Below are 17,490 nucleotides of genomic sequence, written 5' to 3' on the forward strand. Positions count from 1 at the left end.
CCTCCCACCGCCCCCACCCCCCTACCCTTCTGAGAGGCACAGCAAGGGAAGGAGGCGTAGAGGAATGGGACAGAGGTGTGTGGAGGGAACAGAAAGAAATGAAGAAATACCAAGGACTTTGTATGTTACAGAAGGAGGTCACACTTTACAATAAGGGTTACAAAAAACATTAGTTAACTGTTAACTAATGCTAATTTAGGGTTAGGTTAGGTTACTAATGTTAATTAATACCTTAGTTAAGGTTAGGGTTAGGTGAGTTAACCTTAGTTAACATAAATAACATTAGTAAATGGTTAATAGAGACATTAGTTAACTGTTACTTAATGTTTAATAATGCATTAACTAATGCTTATTAATGTACCCTTATTGTAAAGTGTTATCCAGAAGGATGCAAGTGGTAAGCATGGGAGCATAGAATATAAATATTCTAAAAGAATATTAATAAGAATATTAATCAGAGTTGAATATGAAGAGCATACAAGAGAATAATGCAGAAGTACAAGGATGGACGAGAAGATAGTGTCATGGGGGAGGAATGATGTCCAAAGGGGCTGAAAATCCATCATCACACTGAAAACATTTGGGGCATATGAAGGGAAGAGGAGTATGTACTGTAGTAATGAGTGAGGCTGCTTTCATGAATCAAGTTGGGGGTGGACCCAGATAGCAAGCGGATCTGGGCCATATACAGGCCAGATCTGGCCCTTGTGGCTTAGTTCCGGCCCGTATATGGCCCAGAATCATTACACATCCGCTTGCTATAAGGGGAAGGATTGACTTATGTACATCATGAGGCTAAGGATCGCTTGTGTCCTCCTCCACTCTGACTCAGAGGGTGTGGGAAGTTAAGTGTGCTGCTTTGTCTCATACCTCACACAGTCCACTATTATTACACTCTGTCTGACATCACTCATCCATGCACCAAAATGCACACACACGCACAGACACACACACATAATGCACATGCAGGGCATTATTTCCAAAGTTCAGAGCCTTGTAAACACAAACACACACGGAATGATCAATACCTATGCTGCTTGGCTGCTGCCCATTAACTTGCCTGAGCAATCCCCTCTGTACTAATTTTAGTCTCTTGTGAAAATGATGGCATTATGAATTGCGCACATTTTGAGGGGTGTGTGAGTGCATTAGTTCTCTTATTGGTTCCAAGTTGGCAGACCACACATTTATACACCTTGCTGAGCTTAAAGCACCTGATGGCTGTAACTGTAGTATGTTCACTGCCCTTGTCTGTTCTTGTAGCTCTAGTAAAAGGGTGACTTGTGTATGTTGGGAGCATGTTGGGAGCTTATACAGTATGTCCAAACAGTTACTGTAAGAACAATTACGAGAAAAGAGATCAGATAGCTGCTTGTCTCCATTCGTGAGTGGTCTCACAACTTATTTGTCTTGACTTCAATATTGAATGTTATTTATTCTTAGAACTACTGCTTTGAATATTATTATTTATGATAATCAGTGGGTATTGGCTGTAAAGGGAGTAGTAGATTAATTTCAGAAAGTGTGTTAAAAGATGTAGATGTTTTTGTGTTGTCTGGATGTTTTAAATGCACAATTGCTTGTCTAATGGTCTATTTTTATATCAACATGTATTTGTATATTTTGTCATTTGCAATATTAAATGATTTTGCTTGAAATAACAGAATTTATACAATGGCATCAAATAACATCTATTTTATTTAATGTATTGAAGGCTAAAAGTGTTTTTAAGTGTTGCTCTATACTGTAGGCCTAACCTTTTGACATCATCTGCCATATTGCGTTCTGAGGGGCCAATTGCAATTTTTGATTAAAAAAAAAGAAAAGGAAAAAAAAGGCAAACATCTTCATTGATGTAATGTTTTAACCATATATCATGGTAATGGCTTAGTAGAGGTGTTTCCCATCAATGACATCTTAAACACCACAATACAACATTGGTCACATTATTGACCAAATGACCAAAAGTTGCTTAGCCTATATGATCCATTAAATTTTATGTTTTTCTTTTCTGTCAGCTGGTGTATGGGCACTTCTTTCAGTAGGCTAATGCTGTCCCTCTACCCCCTCATGAACAACCCACCTGTTTTGCACCAACCAAGGTTGTTTAATGTGCATTATACTGTCTACTTTTTAGCCTGTTGGTAATGTCAATATTTTAAGTGCAAACACTATAAACACAGTTAAGAAATAAATGTCTACACAAAAATGTGTGTACGGTTAATTGTTATTTTATTTGTGGAATACAGCACATTTATTAGCTTTTCAAGTGTTGATCAACATGTGAATATTCTTCCTGGCCCTCTCTAATGGTGATTTGCTATTGCTAATTTAAAATTAGACAACAAAATAATTATCAGATCAAGTAAGAGAAAAGTTGTCATCCAAAGGCAGGATGAGGAAAAGATGTTATTCTGTTTTAACCCCAGAGTTTAAGAGGATTGATGTGCCTAGGGGACTATGATGAGAACACATTTAGGAAGCAAGTTCTTGTTACGCCTTTAAAATACGCTTTTAGCGTATCTTAGTAACAAAATAATGACTACGAACTTCCCAATTCCTAACACTTCAGTGTACTTGCGCCATGGTTTCAGACTAAGTGCATATTCCCGAAGCAGTGCAACGTAAATAAATAAATGCATTCTTTTGAGAATACCAATGAAAACCGACGGAGTGGAGCAGAGCTCCTGGAAACCAAACCCTCCCTCTGCATCGGTTGCTACGGTCCGCTTCATGTTTTGTCAGCGGATGTCGAATTGTTGCACTTCGCCATATCCTTATGGACATCTCTGGTGAGCATTTCCATCTTGTTTCCTGTAGAGATCACCACAGAGCACCGAGCTATGTTTGCTTGTTAGCTAGCAAGCCAAGCGTTCGTTGATAGCTAGCGAGCTACGTTAAATGTGCAGAAGGCCTAAATGGGCTTGGGCACCTTAGTCCGTGTCGTGGTTATAGCGATCTAACATCCCTCATCCTGTAGCTAAAGCTCCATTCACCTCTTCTTATAATAATGTCATTATACCTTCATAACTCACCGCTGTAGCTGTTTAGCCGCTAAGGACTTTATCTGTCAGATGTAGGAAGCAAGCTGCTCGACTGCATTAGCGGGCTAGCTAACGTGAGCTAGCAAGCTCGTAAACCTTTCACCTTTTCATTGTAGATTGCTTTAAGATAATGTGTAGCTAGCTGTATCAAGAGAATTGGACCATAACAAACAGAATGCATGCGAGGTAAGCTAATCATGTCAGTAATTAAGTCATATTTGCTAAAACGGAACTAGGTTACGTCCATCCTTTCAGGTGTCAAGTGAGCTGTGTGGAAGCACTAGGCTGGCTAGCACTAGCTAGTGTGCTGCTAACCTTAGCGCTTAGCTACCAACAGCTATTATACTATCGGCAGCCTGATAGAGAGCTGCTGAAAAGCTATCGTTAGTAAAAATACAACCTAACCGATGATTTCCGATACTACCTAACTTAAGTAGTGTAACCAGCTAGCAAGCTAACACGGTTTAGCTGTTGAGTTGAGCTGATAAAGACAGTAAACGCTGGCTAATCAATTTGAAGATTTAAATCAAAGTCCTTCATGTTAGCTAGCATCTAGTCAAGGCCTGATCTTGTGAATATAATGTTACCATTTTCAAATGAACAACACGTTTAAGGATTATTTGATACAATTCGACGTCTATGCTCGTTGCTACGTGTCGGGGGCTTATGAGAACTGAAATCATGCCCTTGACATTGAATTTGTTTCAACATCAGTCAACTGAGTACAAGCCAGCTTTTGAAATGTCATACATTTATATGATCACATTGTGGTAATGTGTCCTAAAACGTCATTTACTTTTGTTAGCAGGTATGATTTTTCTTAAATCCCAAGAGCGAAAACGGATTCAATTTTCACACTAACGTTAGCACTTCCTGTTATCAACCAAGAAAGTAAAAAAATATTTGGGTCCATTCTTGCCTGTCTAGATCTCAGGTGGGAATCTATCCTGATGGTATCCCTTTAGCTTCTGGTTTGAAAAAGTTAGGGAAATGGTCTCAGGCAGCCTACACGTTTTTTCCTGCTGTTGGAGGTCATGACACTCCAGGTGCCTAAAAGCGAGGCTCAGCTCCTGCAAGGCTCTGTACGTACACTGTAGCATTTTTGCGCCTGGATACCCTTTAATAAAGGAAGCTCCAGGTGATAAAGAGGTTACGATTGCTTAGAAAAGCTGTTAGAAGCACACCTGCTGCCAGTTCTACCCCACGCTGCCCACTGCGGTCCAGGTGGTAATGCGACAAGTGGTAGAATAACCCACCCAAACATCGCCCCCCCCCCCCCCCCCCCAGTGACAACAGTTAGCTGGACTCGAACCCAAGACCTACTTGCTGTGAGGCGACAGTCCAATCAGCATACAGACCACATGCTTTTTGTTTTGCTAATCTCATGAAACGCAAAGACTTTGCTGTGAAAAATTATGACGATGAACAAATGTATTCTCCCCCCATCTGCACAGAGTAAACAGTTCCAGTTTGCCACGCCACTCTTACTGAGAGAGGAGGATGGCACATCAACACAACTCATCACTGCTTCCCCAAATGACAGCAGCTGATCCCTATCCTGACTCTGACCGGGACTCTGGGCTAGGAGACGATGCTGGGGAGGAGTCCGAGGGTGCCCAAGGCAGACACACGTTGCACTGGCTGGAGGAAGAGAGAGGACAGGGAGATGGTGGAGGAGATGGAGATTTCACCATCTTTGTCGCTTTTCAAGGGAATATGGAGGATGAGGACTTTCAAGAGAAACTTGACAGTATTTTGAATGGAATACCAAGCATGCTTGAATTAGGTAAGGATTTGGTGCTGCACTCTTTTTATAGGGTTAATCCTCTCACCATTTCCTTTATTTGATGATTCAAAATAGGGATGCCCCAATAACGTTTTTTGTGGCTGATACCGCTTGCCGATTGTCTATGGGACATATCTGCCGAGACCAATGTTTTTTTTTTGTCTTGTTATAGCAGCTGGTATATTTAAGTTTCCATTTAAATACATTTCATTCATCAAATTGACTCCAAAATAGGCTGCAGTGTTTCCCCTAGGATTTCTTTCAGGGGGGTGGTAGGCTCCCTCAAACCGCGGGGGGCGTGTCACAGATACATGGTGTCAGCAGTGTCGTCATAGACGCACAGCAAGGCAATTATCTATGCATTTGTCTACACTGAGCTGAAATTAAACGAGTGCACATAACTTGGGTAAATAAATATTAACCCCTCCAAGGCAATGGTAGGGAGAACACATTTTATTTTTTCTACCTCAATATTTACTTCATCATTATGTACATACTCTACCGTGTGTGCGTTATAGTTCTCAATGTGACTTAGAACCAGTCTAGTGACCACATTCTACACTATCCTGAGTCAGAGAAGTGAGTTACATTCCAGTGACTCCGCTTCAGTGAACTAACATAAGCTACATAGCGTGCTGTAACCTAACTTAACGTAAAGTTGCAAGTGAATTGAAATCTCCATCTGGGAACATATTTCCCTCAGTCCAGCATCTATTTTTGTTCACCGCAAACCTTTTGAGACCGTTTGTTACTGGGGTTGTCGTGATTGGCGACTAGAAAGCATCGGAATTCCGATCTCCTATTTTTACTGAATATCGTCCAATTCCAATTGCTTGCCCAGCGATCTGGGCACCCCTAATTCGAACATTTTGGAAGCAAGAATTTTTTTAGTTCAACTTCGCTTCTGATGGAATATTAAGTATGATTTCCTTATGTATTTTAACTTAGCGCTTCATTCTCCTTCACTCCTCGTTCACTCCATATTGCCCTCCTCTCATTTCTTCCCTTGTCCTCCCATTTTCCAACTTTCACGTGCTGTTTGTTTTCGTACACGCCCTCCTCTGCCCCTAACCTGTCTTTGCCTCATCGTCCCGTTACTATCTCCACCTCTTCCCATCATCTTTGACCCCCCTCTCTTCCTCACTGTCCCTCAGACTCAGAGCGGCTGCAGCCTCAGCATGTGGAGCCATGGAACAGTGTGCGCGTCACCTTCAACATTCCCCGAGACGCCGCTGAACGCCTCCGCCTGCTCGCCCAGAACAACCAGCAGCAGCTCAGAGACCTGGGCATCCTCTCTGTGCAGATAGAAGGTACGGACACCGCCACTAAGTCGGTGGACCAGAAATTAGTTTTCGGACCAGTTTCGCCACGAATTGTGTTGAAAATGTAGAATTCTGCTGCAGTATGGCGACGTCTGGAATGGCGATGTTTTATTGATTGTCAATGTTTGTTGTGTAAAGGGGAAGGGGCCATCAATGTTGCCATGGGACAGAACAGAGGCCAAGAGGTCAGAGTGAACGGACCAATCGGAGCACCTGGCCAAATGAGGATGGATGTGGGCTTTGCGGGTCAACCAGGTACAGTATGACATCATTGAGAACAGTATTCTCCACAGCAGTTTAAGTTTATTTTTATTTGATCAAGAGGTACAGTTTGCATTAATACACATTTTGTGATAATGTAAATGCACCCTCTACATAATTTACTGAAAATGTAAAAATAGAGCTGGTGGATCACCTGGAGGTGATCCTGAGGGCAGAGGAAATTTAAGGACATTTTAAATCTATTTAAAACCTGAATAATGTATTGATGATCGGATTCTTTCCTTCATTTTGTATATCTAATCTATTCTTTATGCTGTCTGTGTGTGTGTTTGGGGGGGTGGGGGGGTTATTTGAGATTCGAGAGAAGAACATCTGTTAAAGTCGCACAGAAAGGAAAAAAAAGCATTCTGTCCCATTTTGGTTCACATAATTGGTCATAGTGTTCACCTATTCAACGATGTATGCCCAAAAAATAAAAAATAAATCTACTTTTGTTGTAATCTTATATCAAAGTATATAATTTCTTACTTCCTGGAAAACAGTAGGTTACGTGCAATTACGACACCAGGTACCTTAGATTTTAGGCCAGTAATCTCACAACATCCACCCTGTCAATCAAAACGTCAACTACTCTGCAGCCTCAAGTGTTGAATATCCCGCCCGCTCGATAACGTTCCAATGAAATCCATCTATCCCGCCCTTGCAGCCCGTTTCAGGCGGAAATACGTCAAAGTACGGAAGCAAGACGTTCTCCAACGTTCCTTTCGGTGTATCTTTAAGATTTTCCTCGTGTGTGATGCAACCCGATTTAAAAATCAGTTAGGAGGGTTAAGCCTAGTGTGTGAGCCTGGCATAAGGCGCAAGTTGGCACCTTGCCCAAATGATTGTTTAGTTATGTTTATTTTCCTTGTTTTTAATTTTAATTTTTTAAATTATGTATCGATATGAGGGGCTGGAAAATTGAAACAGTATTGTGGAAAAAAATATTGCGATACTCGGCTGTATCATTTTTTTCCCAACAGCCCTAGTAATCAATGTCATCTGCCTTATGAGGTTTGTTGATTGTTCTTTTATTATGTAAAATAAACGTGTCTTTCTTCCCTTAGCAGGCATGAGGATGGCCAATCCCTCAGTATCGATGGTTAACCCTGGTCCTAGCATGGCTGGCCAAGCCATGGTCCCAGGCAGCAGTGGACAGATGCACCCCAGAGCCCCCAGACCCCCCTCACAGACAGGTAAGGACGTCCTCTCAAAGTCTTAACCAGCCCCACGGAATAAACTGCTTCTGTTTCATATTTCATCAGCTATTCACGTCTTTCAGATGTCCACTAAGTGCCTGGTTGGCATTGGTTAGATTTTTGATCTGTAAACCATTAGCTTTATTCCCAATAGAGCAATACTTTCCAAAAACCTTTTTATTGAGCTTTAATTTTCCTCCAAGGAGTTTCTCGCCTTTCTTGGCCTGCGGGTTAACAAACATATTTTCTTCTTGTGTCCCCAGATGTGATGGACCCCCTGCTGCCAGGCCTGTCTGTTCAGCAGCTCCAGCACCCCCAGGCCGGCCCCCACGTCCCCGGCCCCATGCCCCCCCAGGCGGCCCACCACATGCAGGCCCTGCAGGCCGGGAGACAGCTCAACCCTGCCACCCTGCAGCAGCTCCAGCAGCAGCAGCAGCAGCAGGCCCAGCTCGCCCAGCTCGGCCCCAGGCCCCCATTCAACACCTCGGGCCAGATGCCCGTCCCCCCGGGCTGGAACCAGCTGCCCGCGGGGGTGCTCCAGCCGCCCGCCACCCAGGGAGGCCCGGCCTGGAGGAAGGCGGCGCCCCAGGCCCAGATGGGTCCACGGCCCCCCTCTCTCGCCTCAGTCCAGACCCCGAGCCACCCGCCACCCCCGTACCCTTTCGGTAGCCAGCAGGCTGGGCAGGTGTTCAACGCCATGGGGCAGGGGCAGCTACAGCAGCAGCCCGGGGTGGGGCAGTTTGCGGCCCCCCAGCCCAAAGGCCCCCAGGCTGGGCCTGGTGGGGTAGGAGGGCCCCCAAGACCTCCTCCGCCCATGCCTCCCTCCTCTGGGCCTCAGGGCAACCTCACGGCTAAGTCCCCTGGCTCCTCCCCGTCTCCGTTCCAGCAGGGCTCCCCTGGGACTCCTCCCATGATGGGCGCGCGACCTACAACCCCACAGGGTTTCCCGCAGGGGGTTGGGTCACCAGGCAGGGCTGTCCTCGGACAACAGGGTAACATGCAGCAAGGGTTCATGGGTATGCCCCAGCATGGACAGGCTGGACCTCAAGTTCATCAAGGAGGAATGGGAGGTATGTACTTTTAAGAACACACATGGGAGGTATGTTTTAAGAACACACATTTTACATTATTGACTCGTTACTCCAAGTGAATGACCAGACTTAATGTTGACCGTTATGACTCTGGCCTTGTCCACATGTACATGGGTATTTTTGAAACCAGGGTTTTTCCTCCTTTATTCTTAAAAAAATATCTGTCCACATGAAAACCCAAAAGCACGCTACATAGGCTGTCTCTGGCTCATTCTGTTCGATGGCGCCACGGTAACAAGGCTGTAACGCGCTTTCAAGAGCACGTCAAATAGGCTGCTTGCTGTCACATTCGCTTTTGGACTTCTGATCCACTCCAACTTAGATTTTTATCCCTTTTTTCGCCAGGAGAAAACACAACACACAGGAACAGCATTTTGGTATCTGCAGAGTTGAGTCCACATGGTTCTCATTACAGCATTTTATGTAAACAGGAAGGTAACAGTGATGTAATGTTTTTTTTTTTTTAAGTCCAGTTTCAGTGACCTAGAACACCGTGTGCGTGTGGACAGAAGGCCAAAACCACTTAGAAAAATGTCCGGTTTAAAAAATACCTGTGTTCGTGTGGACAGGGCTGTATGTCTAATTGATCTCTCTACTTTAATGATATAGGTATGCCTAAGCGGCCTCCCATGGGTTTCCCCAACATGCCAGGGAACCAGAACTTTGTCCAGGGGCAGGTGGCCACTAGCGCTCCAGGAACCCCTGTTGGGGCAGCCAATCAGCAACTCCAGAGCAGCCAAGCCATGACACACACAGGTATACCTACTGGCTTCCGACTTCTAACAAATGACTCGAGTAACAGTGCCTAAAAATTAATAAATCAATTCAGGGTGAAAGTTGTTCCAATTACTGTAATTTTTGTTCATCTTATTCTGCAAGTCATACATATTTATGCTCAGATGAAATTTTGTGTCTCTTTTCAGGAGCCCCACCCTCCGTCTCCACCCCTAACAGCATGCAGGCCCCTCCCCACGCCCAGCCCAGTGTGATGGGCCTCCACAGCGGCATAGCGGCCCAGCCCCCAGGCACCACCGCTGGGCCCAGCATGGGCCAGCCTCAGCCTGGCCTCCAGAGCCAAATGATGGGCCTCCAGCACCAGGCCCAGCCCGTGTCCTCCTCCCCCAGCCAGATGGGCCAGGCCCAGGGTCAGACGGTCCTCTCCAGGCCCCTCAACCCCGGGCAGCGGGGAGGAATGACCCCCCCTAAGCAAATGATGCCCCAGCAAGGCCAGGGGGTGATGCATGGGCAGGGTCAGATGATTGGAGGCCAGGGGCACCAAGCTATGCTCTTACAGCAGCAGCAACAACAACAACAACAGCAGCAACAACAACAACAACAACAGAACACTATGATGGAACAAATGGTGACCAGTCAGATGCAGGGAAACAAGCAGGCATTTGGCGGTAAGGTCCCAGCTGGGGTGATGCCCGGCCAGATGATGCGTGGTCCTTCTCCTCAGTTCCAGGCGCAGGTAGGCCAGCAGCAACAGCAGATGACCCCACAGCAGCAGCAGCAGATAGCTCAGCTTCAACAACAACAGCTGCAGCAGCAACAGCATCAGCTACAACAACAGCAACTACAACAACAACAACAACAGCAGCATCAACAACAACAACAGATGAGCCTGCCGCAGCAGCAGGTCCCTGTCAGTGGTAACCCTAACCAGGCCATGGGAATGCATGGGCAGCAGATGCGACTGCCCAGCGGTCACCCGCTGGTCCAGCAGCAGTTACAGCAGCTCCAGCAGCAGAAGCAGCAGCAGGCCATGCTTCAGCAGCAGCAGGCTGCTCAACAGCACCCACACCCACTGGGAGACCCCAGCGGCGGCGCGGGTGACATGGGGACCCAGCAGATGCTCCCGGACATGCAGGCACAGCAGCAGCAGCCAGGCTTAATGGGAGGCCCTCCGCACATGCAGGTGGGCAACGGGCACTTCCCCGGGCACGGCATGAACTTCAACCCCGGGTTCGCGGGTCAGATGCCCATGGGCGGGCCGTGCGGGCAGGCGGGCGGCTTCCCCGTGAACAAGGACGTGACGCTGACCAGTCCGCTGCTGGTCAACCTGCTCCAGAGCGATATCTCAGCCAGCCAGTTTGGCCCCGGGGGCAAGCAGGGGGCAGGGGGCCCCAGCCAGGCTAAACCGAAGAAGAAGAAACCGCCACGCAAAAAGAAGCCCAAAGCCGGGGAGGGCCAGCAGTCTGTCGAGGGGCTCGGGTAAGAGAGTTTTAACAATTTGGCCAGCAATAGTGTTAACCGTTCACTGTAGGAAAGGAGATCTACTTGGACATTTGAAAATCTGTCAATCCAAAAGCGTCCGTCTTTCCTTGTATGTTTTCACCAATCCAATGATGTCAGATTAGTGATTTCTCAAAGACAAGTACTGGCTTTAGGTATCCCTGCATTCTAGCTATTGATACCCTTGATGACCCTGCATATCTAGGGGTGCCAAACAGGGTTGACGTGGGTAGGTAGTGATTCTATGGGGGTTTCTGTTCCTCAGTGGTCTGGATGTGGCCTCTGGCCTGGAGGACTCTGAGCTGCCGGGGCTGAGTGGAGAGCAGGCCGTGGGGATGGACGCCTCGGGCCCCAAACTCTCTGATTTCAACAGCAGGCCCTCTGGTGAGTGATGTCGCCGTTCATTGAACTGGCATTGTCATCCTGTCTGTCAATAAGTGTTAGGTTAGGATGCTAATATTCAGTCAGTTCTCTATTACAACCAAGGAGACTGTGATGAATGATGTAATATAGTAATATCATGTGTAACCAAAGGTTATTTTGTGTGTTCTTTCTCTCTTTCGTTCTCCTGTCCTAGCTTTTCCTGGCCAACCTGGAGATCAGAGAGTTCTGCAGCAGGTGCCCATGCAGTTCATGCAACAACAACAACAACAGCAACAGCAGCAGCATCATCAACAACAACAACAACAAATGCAGCAAATGCAACATCAACAATTGCAGCAGCAGCAACAATTGCAGCAGCAGCAGCAACAAATGCAGCAGCAGCAGATGCAACAACAAATACAGCAGCAGCAGCAGCAACAACAACAACAAATTCAACAACAACAAATGCAGCAGCAGTTGCAACAACAGCAGCAGCAGCAGATGCAGATGCAGGGTCTGCAGGTTCCTCCAGGGCAGCAAGGGGTGGCAGGACCTCAGACGCCAATCCAAGGCCAGCCTCAGATGCACCCACACCAGTTACAACAACAACAACAACAGCCCCAGCAACCACACCATCAACAACAACAACAGGTATCGTAACTGGATAGCTCAGCACTGCTGTGTCTCTATGTTTTCAGGGGTCGGGAAAATGTATTTGAGATTATATGATAATTTTGTGTTTGAATATTAAATCTATTCTATGCTATTTTATTCTTGCTCTATTATTTTCTACTCCAGCAGCAGATGTTGATGATGCTGAAGATGCAGCAGGATCAGCAGGCTAAGGGCCGCATGCCCATCCCTCCAGGCGGGCAGCACCCCCCCAGGGGCATGGTGAACCCAGCCGAGGCCCAGCGACTGCCGGGCTCCCAGCAGGGCAGCATGCCCGTCATGATCAACCTGCAGGGGCACGGAGCAGTGGCCCCTTCCCCTGACAAAACCAGGGGGATGCCCCTCATGGTCAACCCCCAGGTAAGAACGACAATGATCAATATCACACTATGTAATTGAAATGAAATTACATTTCACATTGTGTAATAGTCTACTTCCCTGAATCATTTAAATCTGTGCTCGATTGGTCTCGTCTGCCCCAATGGAGCAAATGCTAACCTTACCTTAACCTTAACCATTTGCGCATTTCTTCTATGATGTTTTTCCACCTTCCAGCTGGCGGGAGCAACGCGCAGGATGTCCCACCCTGACGCAGGGCAGGGTCCCCAGGGCCAAGGGGCCGAGGAGGCCCCTGGCGGGGGCCACGCTGCGCAGGACAGGCCCGGAGGCCCAGAGATGGGCATGCAGCCGGGGAACGGAGGCCAACAGATGGTGGTCAACCAGGGCCCCAACGCCCACATGATGAAGCAAGGCCCGGGCCCCGCAGCCATGCCCCAACACCCGGGGGCCAGTCCCCAGCAGCAGATGCCCCCTCAGCCCCAGCAAGGCGGCCCCATGCCTGGCCTCCACTTCCCCAGCGTCCCCACCTCCTCCCAGAGCTCCAGGCCTAAAACCCCTAACCGCGCCAGCCCCAGGCCCTACCACCACCCTCTCACTCCCACCAACCGTCCGCCCAGCACTGAGCCCTCAGAGATTAACCTCTCCCCGGAGAGGCTCAATGCCTCCATCGCGGGCCTGTTCCCCCCCAAGATCAACATCCCCCTGCCCCCTAGGCAGCCCAATCTGAGCAGGGGCTTTGATCAGCAGGGCCTCAACCCCACCACGCTGAAAGCCATAGGGCAAGCCCCTCCCAGCTTAACCCTGCCCGGCGGTAACAGCAGCAATGGCGGCGGCGGCGGGAACAGCGCTAACAACGGCCAGCAGCCGTTCCCCGCGGGCGGCGGAGTAGCCGTGAAGCAGGATAAGCAGTCTGGAGGGGGGGGAGGAGGAGGACAGGCCAAGAGGGCCAGTCCCAGCAACAGCCGCAGGTCCAGCCCCGCCTCCGGCCGCAAGGTGGCTACCCCGAGCCCGGGGAGGCAGAAGGGGGCCAAGATGGCCCTCGCCTCCCCTCCCCAGGGGCAGACCATGATTCTGAGCCCCGCCTCGGTGCCGCCCAGCCCGAGCGCTATGCCCCCCGGGGTTGGCGTGGGTCTGGACCCCCCCCAACAGCTCCAGAACCCTTTCCAGGGCGTGCAGGGCAACCCGGCGGACGCGCCCAGGGATGCGCAGGGGACCGCGGGGGCGGAGCAGCGGCAGATGCCCCAGGCGCAGGCCCCGCCTCTGAGGGAGCTGTCGGCCCCCAGGATGGCGAGCCCTCGCGGCCCCGCTCCGCAGGAGGCTAAAGCGGGCCCGGAGCAGGTCGGGGGGGCGGCCCCTCCGCTGGACCCCGCCTCTCCGGCGCTCAGGGACACCCCCACCTCCCTCAACCAGCTGCTGGACATCGCCAGGAACGCCGGCGGGCCGCCCAGGCCGGCTCAGAGCGCTCCGGCCGGGGCCGCCGGCGGAAAGGAGAGCCCCAAGTCCTCCGGAGACCCCGAGAGGCCGCCACACCTCCCCGCTGGTCCCCAGCAGGGCTCTGACGCGGCGGTGCCGGTCTGTGCCACACCTACGGCGAATGAGCCGGGCCCGAGACCCAAACCCGCTTCCGCCCCTAGTCCCAAACTGACCGCCAGCAGTCCTAGTTTACAACCCAGCGCGAGTCCCGGCCTCAATCCCGTCTTCAGCCCTAGTCTGACTCCTAGCCCCAACCTCAACCCCAACTCTAGCCCCATTATCCACCCCGGTGCCAGCCCTAACTTAAACCCTGTCCCTACCACCAGTCACGGTCACACCCTCGGCACGAATCCCAGCCCGTCCACTTCACACGGTCACAGCAGTCCCAAACCCAGTGTCGTCCCCGGTCCCAATTCTAATCCCGCCGTCACTTCTAATCTAACCCTCAGCGCCGGTCCCAAAATTATAACCAGTGTCCCTGCCGTCCTGCAGATCCCTGCCTCCTCCTCCTCCACCACCTCCTCGGGCGCCCCCCCTGGCCAGATAGCCACGTTGGTCACCTCGGTGGCCTCCAGCGTCTCCCCCGCCCTCCAGGCGCCGTCCCTCGCCATCGTCTCCACCGTGGTGGCCGTCCCCAACAAGAACGCCCTCAGGCCTCAGGAGCTCCGCCAGCAGGGCCCCGCCCAGCTGCGCTCCGCCCAGTTCATCACCACCACCCCCCTGTACATCAACCCCATCTTCCAAGTCCCGATTGTGTCCATGGCCCCCAGCACCACGCAGGGGCCCGTGGCTAACATCCAGCTGGCCTCGGCCCCGGTCTCCACCCAGCCCTCTGGGGCCGGCGTGGCCAACGCTCAGCCCCCCCGGACGATAGTGGGACAGGTCCAGATGGCCGCTAGCCGGGCCTCCCATGCCCCGGCGCCGACCGCGCTCCCCCCTCCCCAGCAGCAGAACGCCGGCGCCGCCAAGCAGGAGCCCCCAGGCGAGGTCCCCTACGCCCAGAGGTCCAGCCCCCCGATCGGGCATCCGTCACCCCGGCCGAGCGCCTCTCCCTCCCCCTCGTTCCCCTTCCAGCAGCCGCTGGCGTCCCCTCCCCCCTACTCCAGCCCCGGAGTAGGCGCCGGCGCCCGGAAGAGCCCCATGTCCCCGACCTCCGCCCCCCAGGCTAAAGGTAAGGCGGCCCCCCAGGCTGCTGCACCTGCGGCTAACGCGCCAGATCCCAAGCAGAGCCCGGAGGAGAGACCGGAGGGGGCTCCCCAGCCCGGTTCTGGCCCCCATCAGGCCTCCCCTCCTCCCCCGCCTCCTGTCCCCGTCGTCCAGACCGAGGCTCCGCCTCCACAGACCCAGACCGCTGCCGCTGCTCCGACGGTCAACGCTCCACCGGCCGTCCCCGCGCCAGCGCCTGCTCCGACCGCCGCCCCGGTCCCCAACCTACCGCCAGCCCCTGTCGCCAGCCCTGCCGCTACTGCCACCCCTCTCTCTACCCCTGCCCCAGTCCAAGGCTCACCTCCACCCAGCGCTGCTGCTGCCGCCGCTGTCCCCGGGCCCCCCAAACCTCCAGAGGTCCCGCCAGCAGCCACGTCCTCCCCAGCCGTCCCTCACCCAGCAGAGGCCCAGCCTGGCCAGGCGTCCCCCCCAGCCAGCCAGCCAGCCGGTCTGCCAAAGACCCCCGCTGCCGCAGAAAACACCCAGGCCACCCCAGGTACAGAGCCACGAGTCACCTGATCAGTAACCATTATGAGTAAGCGATCAGCGAGCTCAACGCCATTCTTGTCCCAGATGAGAACTCTTTTTTTCTAACGGGTCTCCAGAAGGGTGCAGATGTTTGTGTGTTTTCACGTGCTGAGCTCATGACTGATGGTAGATCTTCTCATTCCTCCCAGCGCCAGTTCAAGCTGAAGCCTCGCATCCAGAGGAGCCTGCCGGCAGTGAGAAGAATGGTGGGTGTTCTCATACCCGTCAGAAGTGTAGCTGTCGCTAGTGTAGAGCGACCCGTAATCCAAACCTGGATGACTGATTCTTATGTTTGTCCTCCCCTACAGCAGAAGAGGCTTCCGCTGTAACAGAGCAGGGGTGAGATTCCTTAATCACACTTGAACTAGTCGAGTTAAAACTGTTTATTACTCATTAAGTAAGCCAAGAGTGTGTTTTTTTCAGTATCAAAGAAATACTTCTTGTGCCTTTATACAATAAAGTATTTCATTGCTTGATGGGGGGGTTTAATCTCTCACTCTTGGTTGGTCTGTGAAAAGTTGGCCCTTAGTTTAAAAGTGCCATGTTGTGAAAAGGAGAAATGCTTAGACATTTCTAACTCTACTGAAACTCAGGGAGTGCTTATGGTTGGCCAGGGGGGTACAGGGCGACAACCAATGAGCCACGTGGCCTCGGCACTTGGTATGTAGGCTTACAGTAGCATGCAAAACAAACATCTAAACAATAAATAATACTGCACGTCAAAACGACAAGAACAAATGCCACTCCGTAGACCTCTCATATAACAGCAGAACTACACAAGTATGACGCTGTCTTAACATTTCATCTCTGGGGGTGATTGATTTGTCTGGCTGAGAGTTTGTAGGGGGAATGAAACCATGTTTGTTGAGCACCTGTTTAGTTGACCGCTGCTTTTCCACTTCTATCACAGATGGGCAAAGAAAAGAAAGACGCCCGTCAACTTAGTCCCAAGGTATGTATTTACACGCGCGTGTGCTGCCGGGCCACGGGCAGCCACCCTGGCGACATCTGTAATATTATGGGATGCCGTCGGGATGAAGACGGACAGAATCTGTGGTAGACGAGGAAAAACAGCCAGAGTCCGAAGCGGTATTCCATCTTTCACCAGCTGAGTTACTCACACCCTGGCGTTGTCAATAACCTGTCCCTCTTTACTCGGGTCTCCCTCCACCGTGTCTGTGTGTGTCTGTGTGTCTGTGTGTGTGTGTGTGTGTGTGTGTGTTGGGCACTCTCAGGGTGGCTGTGGAGAAGCCTAAGGGTCCTAGCAGGCGGAGTTCCCGGGCGGAGAAGGAGCCGGAGGAGGAGCCAGTGGCGGACAGCGTGCAGAGGAAGAGGCCGGCCCGGCCTGGAGTCAGTGCTGCAAAAGGTACAGTACAAACACAAGATGTCACACACTCACAATGCATACATACATAGTTTGCACCCTGTTGAATTCATTGACTGAACCTGTTTATGCTGTTCTTGCGTTCACAGAAACAGGTGCCAGTCCAACCCAGGCCAAACGAAGGAAATCTAAATAGTGCATCACCACAGTCGTGGAAACCTGTGAACTGTAAATGTCTTTCCGTATCAATCACTTGATGTTTCTTCTTTCTCCCGGGTTATGAATTCTCAATGAGGAAAGCAACCATGTACAGACAGTGCTTTAAAATTATTATGTTGTTATGTCCTGCTATCATGTGAGATTTTAGTTAGAATGCGTGTGTGTGAGCTTGTGTGAATGTTTTGTTTTTTAAATGCTGGATTAATCATGTGAGGATTGACAATAGAACGTGTCTCAACTGTATAATTATGTTGTAAAACATTAAATTTTCTACTACTTTTTTTGCGCTGTGATGTACAGTACTTCCTAAATGTGTTTTTAATTAAGCCTGGATTTTAGCATAATAAAGGTATGATTGCAATAACTGTATAGGTATTTACTTCAAACAAAACGTGCTATTTTAAAGAGTGGTTGAAAAAGAATGGTTG

The 17,490-nt window shown here is 50.4% G+C and overlaps 1 protein-coding gene across 6 annotated transcripts; it reads left to right on the forward strand.

Moving 5' to 3' along the window:
• The first annotated feature begins 2,694 nt into the window (after positions 1–2,694).
• On the forward strand, positions 2,695–17,343 carry ncoa6 (nuclear receptor coactivator 6). Of its 6 annotated transcripts, none has more exons than XM_084445605.1 (17): positions 2,695–2,792; positions 4,499–4,830; positions 5,985–6,140; positions 6,291–6,407; positions 7,481–7,609; positions 7,876–8,682; positions 9,313–9,459; positions 9,627–10,917; positions 11,204–11,322; positions 11,516–11,952; positions 12,100–12,333; positions 12,529–15,487; positions 15,669–15,725; positions 15,828–15,858; positions 16,430–16,471; positions 16,755–16,885; positions 16,993–17,343. In XM_084445605.1, exons 2-17 carry the CDS (start codon positions 4,545–4,547, stop codon positions 17,037–17,039), a joined length of 6,990 nt encoding a protein of 2,329 aa, XP_084301731.1. In that variant the 5' UTR covers positions 2,695–2,792; positions 4,499–4,544; the 3' UTR covers positions 17,040–17,343. The 6 variants fall into 6 exon arrangements, with proteins under 6 accessions (XP_084301731.1, XP_084301733.1, XP_084301734.1 ...); XM_084445607.1 differs by having other exon boundaries at positions 15,831–15,858; XM_084445608.1 differs by having other exon boundaries at positions 7,484–7,609.
• Positions 17,344–17,490: the final 147 nt, after the last annotated feature.

The sequence above is a fragment of the Borostomias antarcticus genome (assembly GCF_949987555.1).
Source record: "Borostomias antarcticus genome assembly, chromosome: 11".
NCBI classification, from domain to species: Eukaryota; Metazoa; Chordata; class Actinopteri; order Stomiiformes; family Stomiidae; genus Borostomias; species Borostomias antarcticus.

What these genes read in the sequence shown, in the direction of transcription:
- ncoa6 (XM_084445605.1), top strand. Translation starts at nt 4,545, where the DNA reads ATGGCACATCAACACAACTCATCACTGCTTCCCCAAATGACAGCAGCT. An exon ending in CCAAGCCATGACACACACAG is followed by an intron (nt 9,460 to 9,626) that starts GTATACCTACTG and finishes GTCTCTTTTCAG; the next exon opens with GAGCCCCACCCTCCGTCTCC. An exon ending in TGGAGTCAGTGCTGCAAAAG is followed by an intron (nt 16,886 to 16,992) that starts GTACAGTACAAA and finishes TTGCGTTCACAG; the next exon opens with AAACAGGTGCCAGTCCAACC.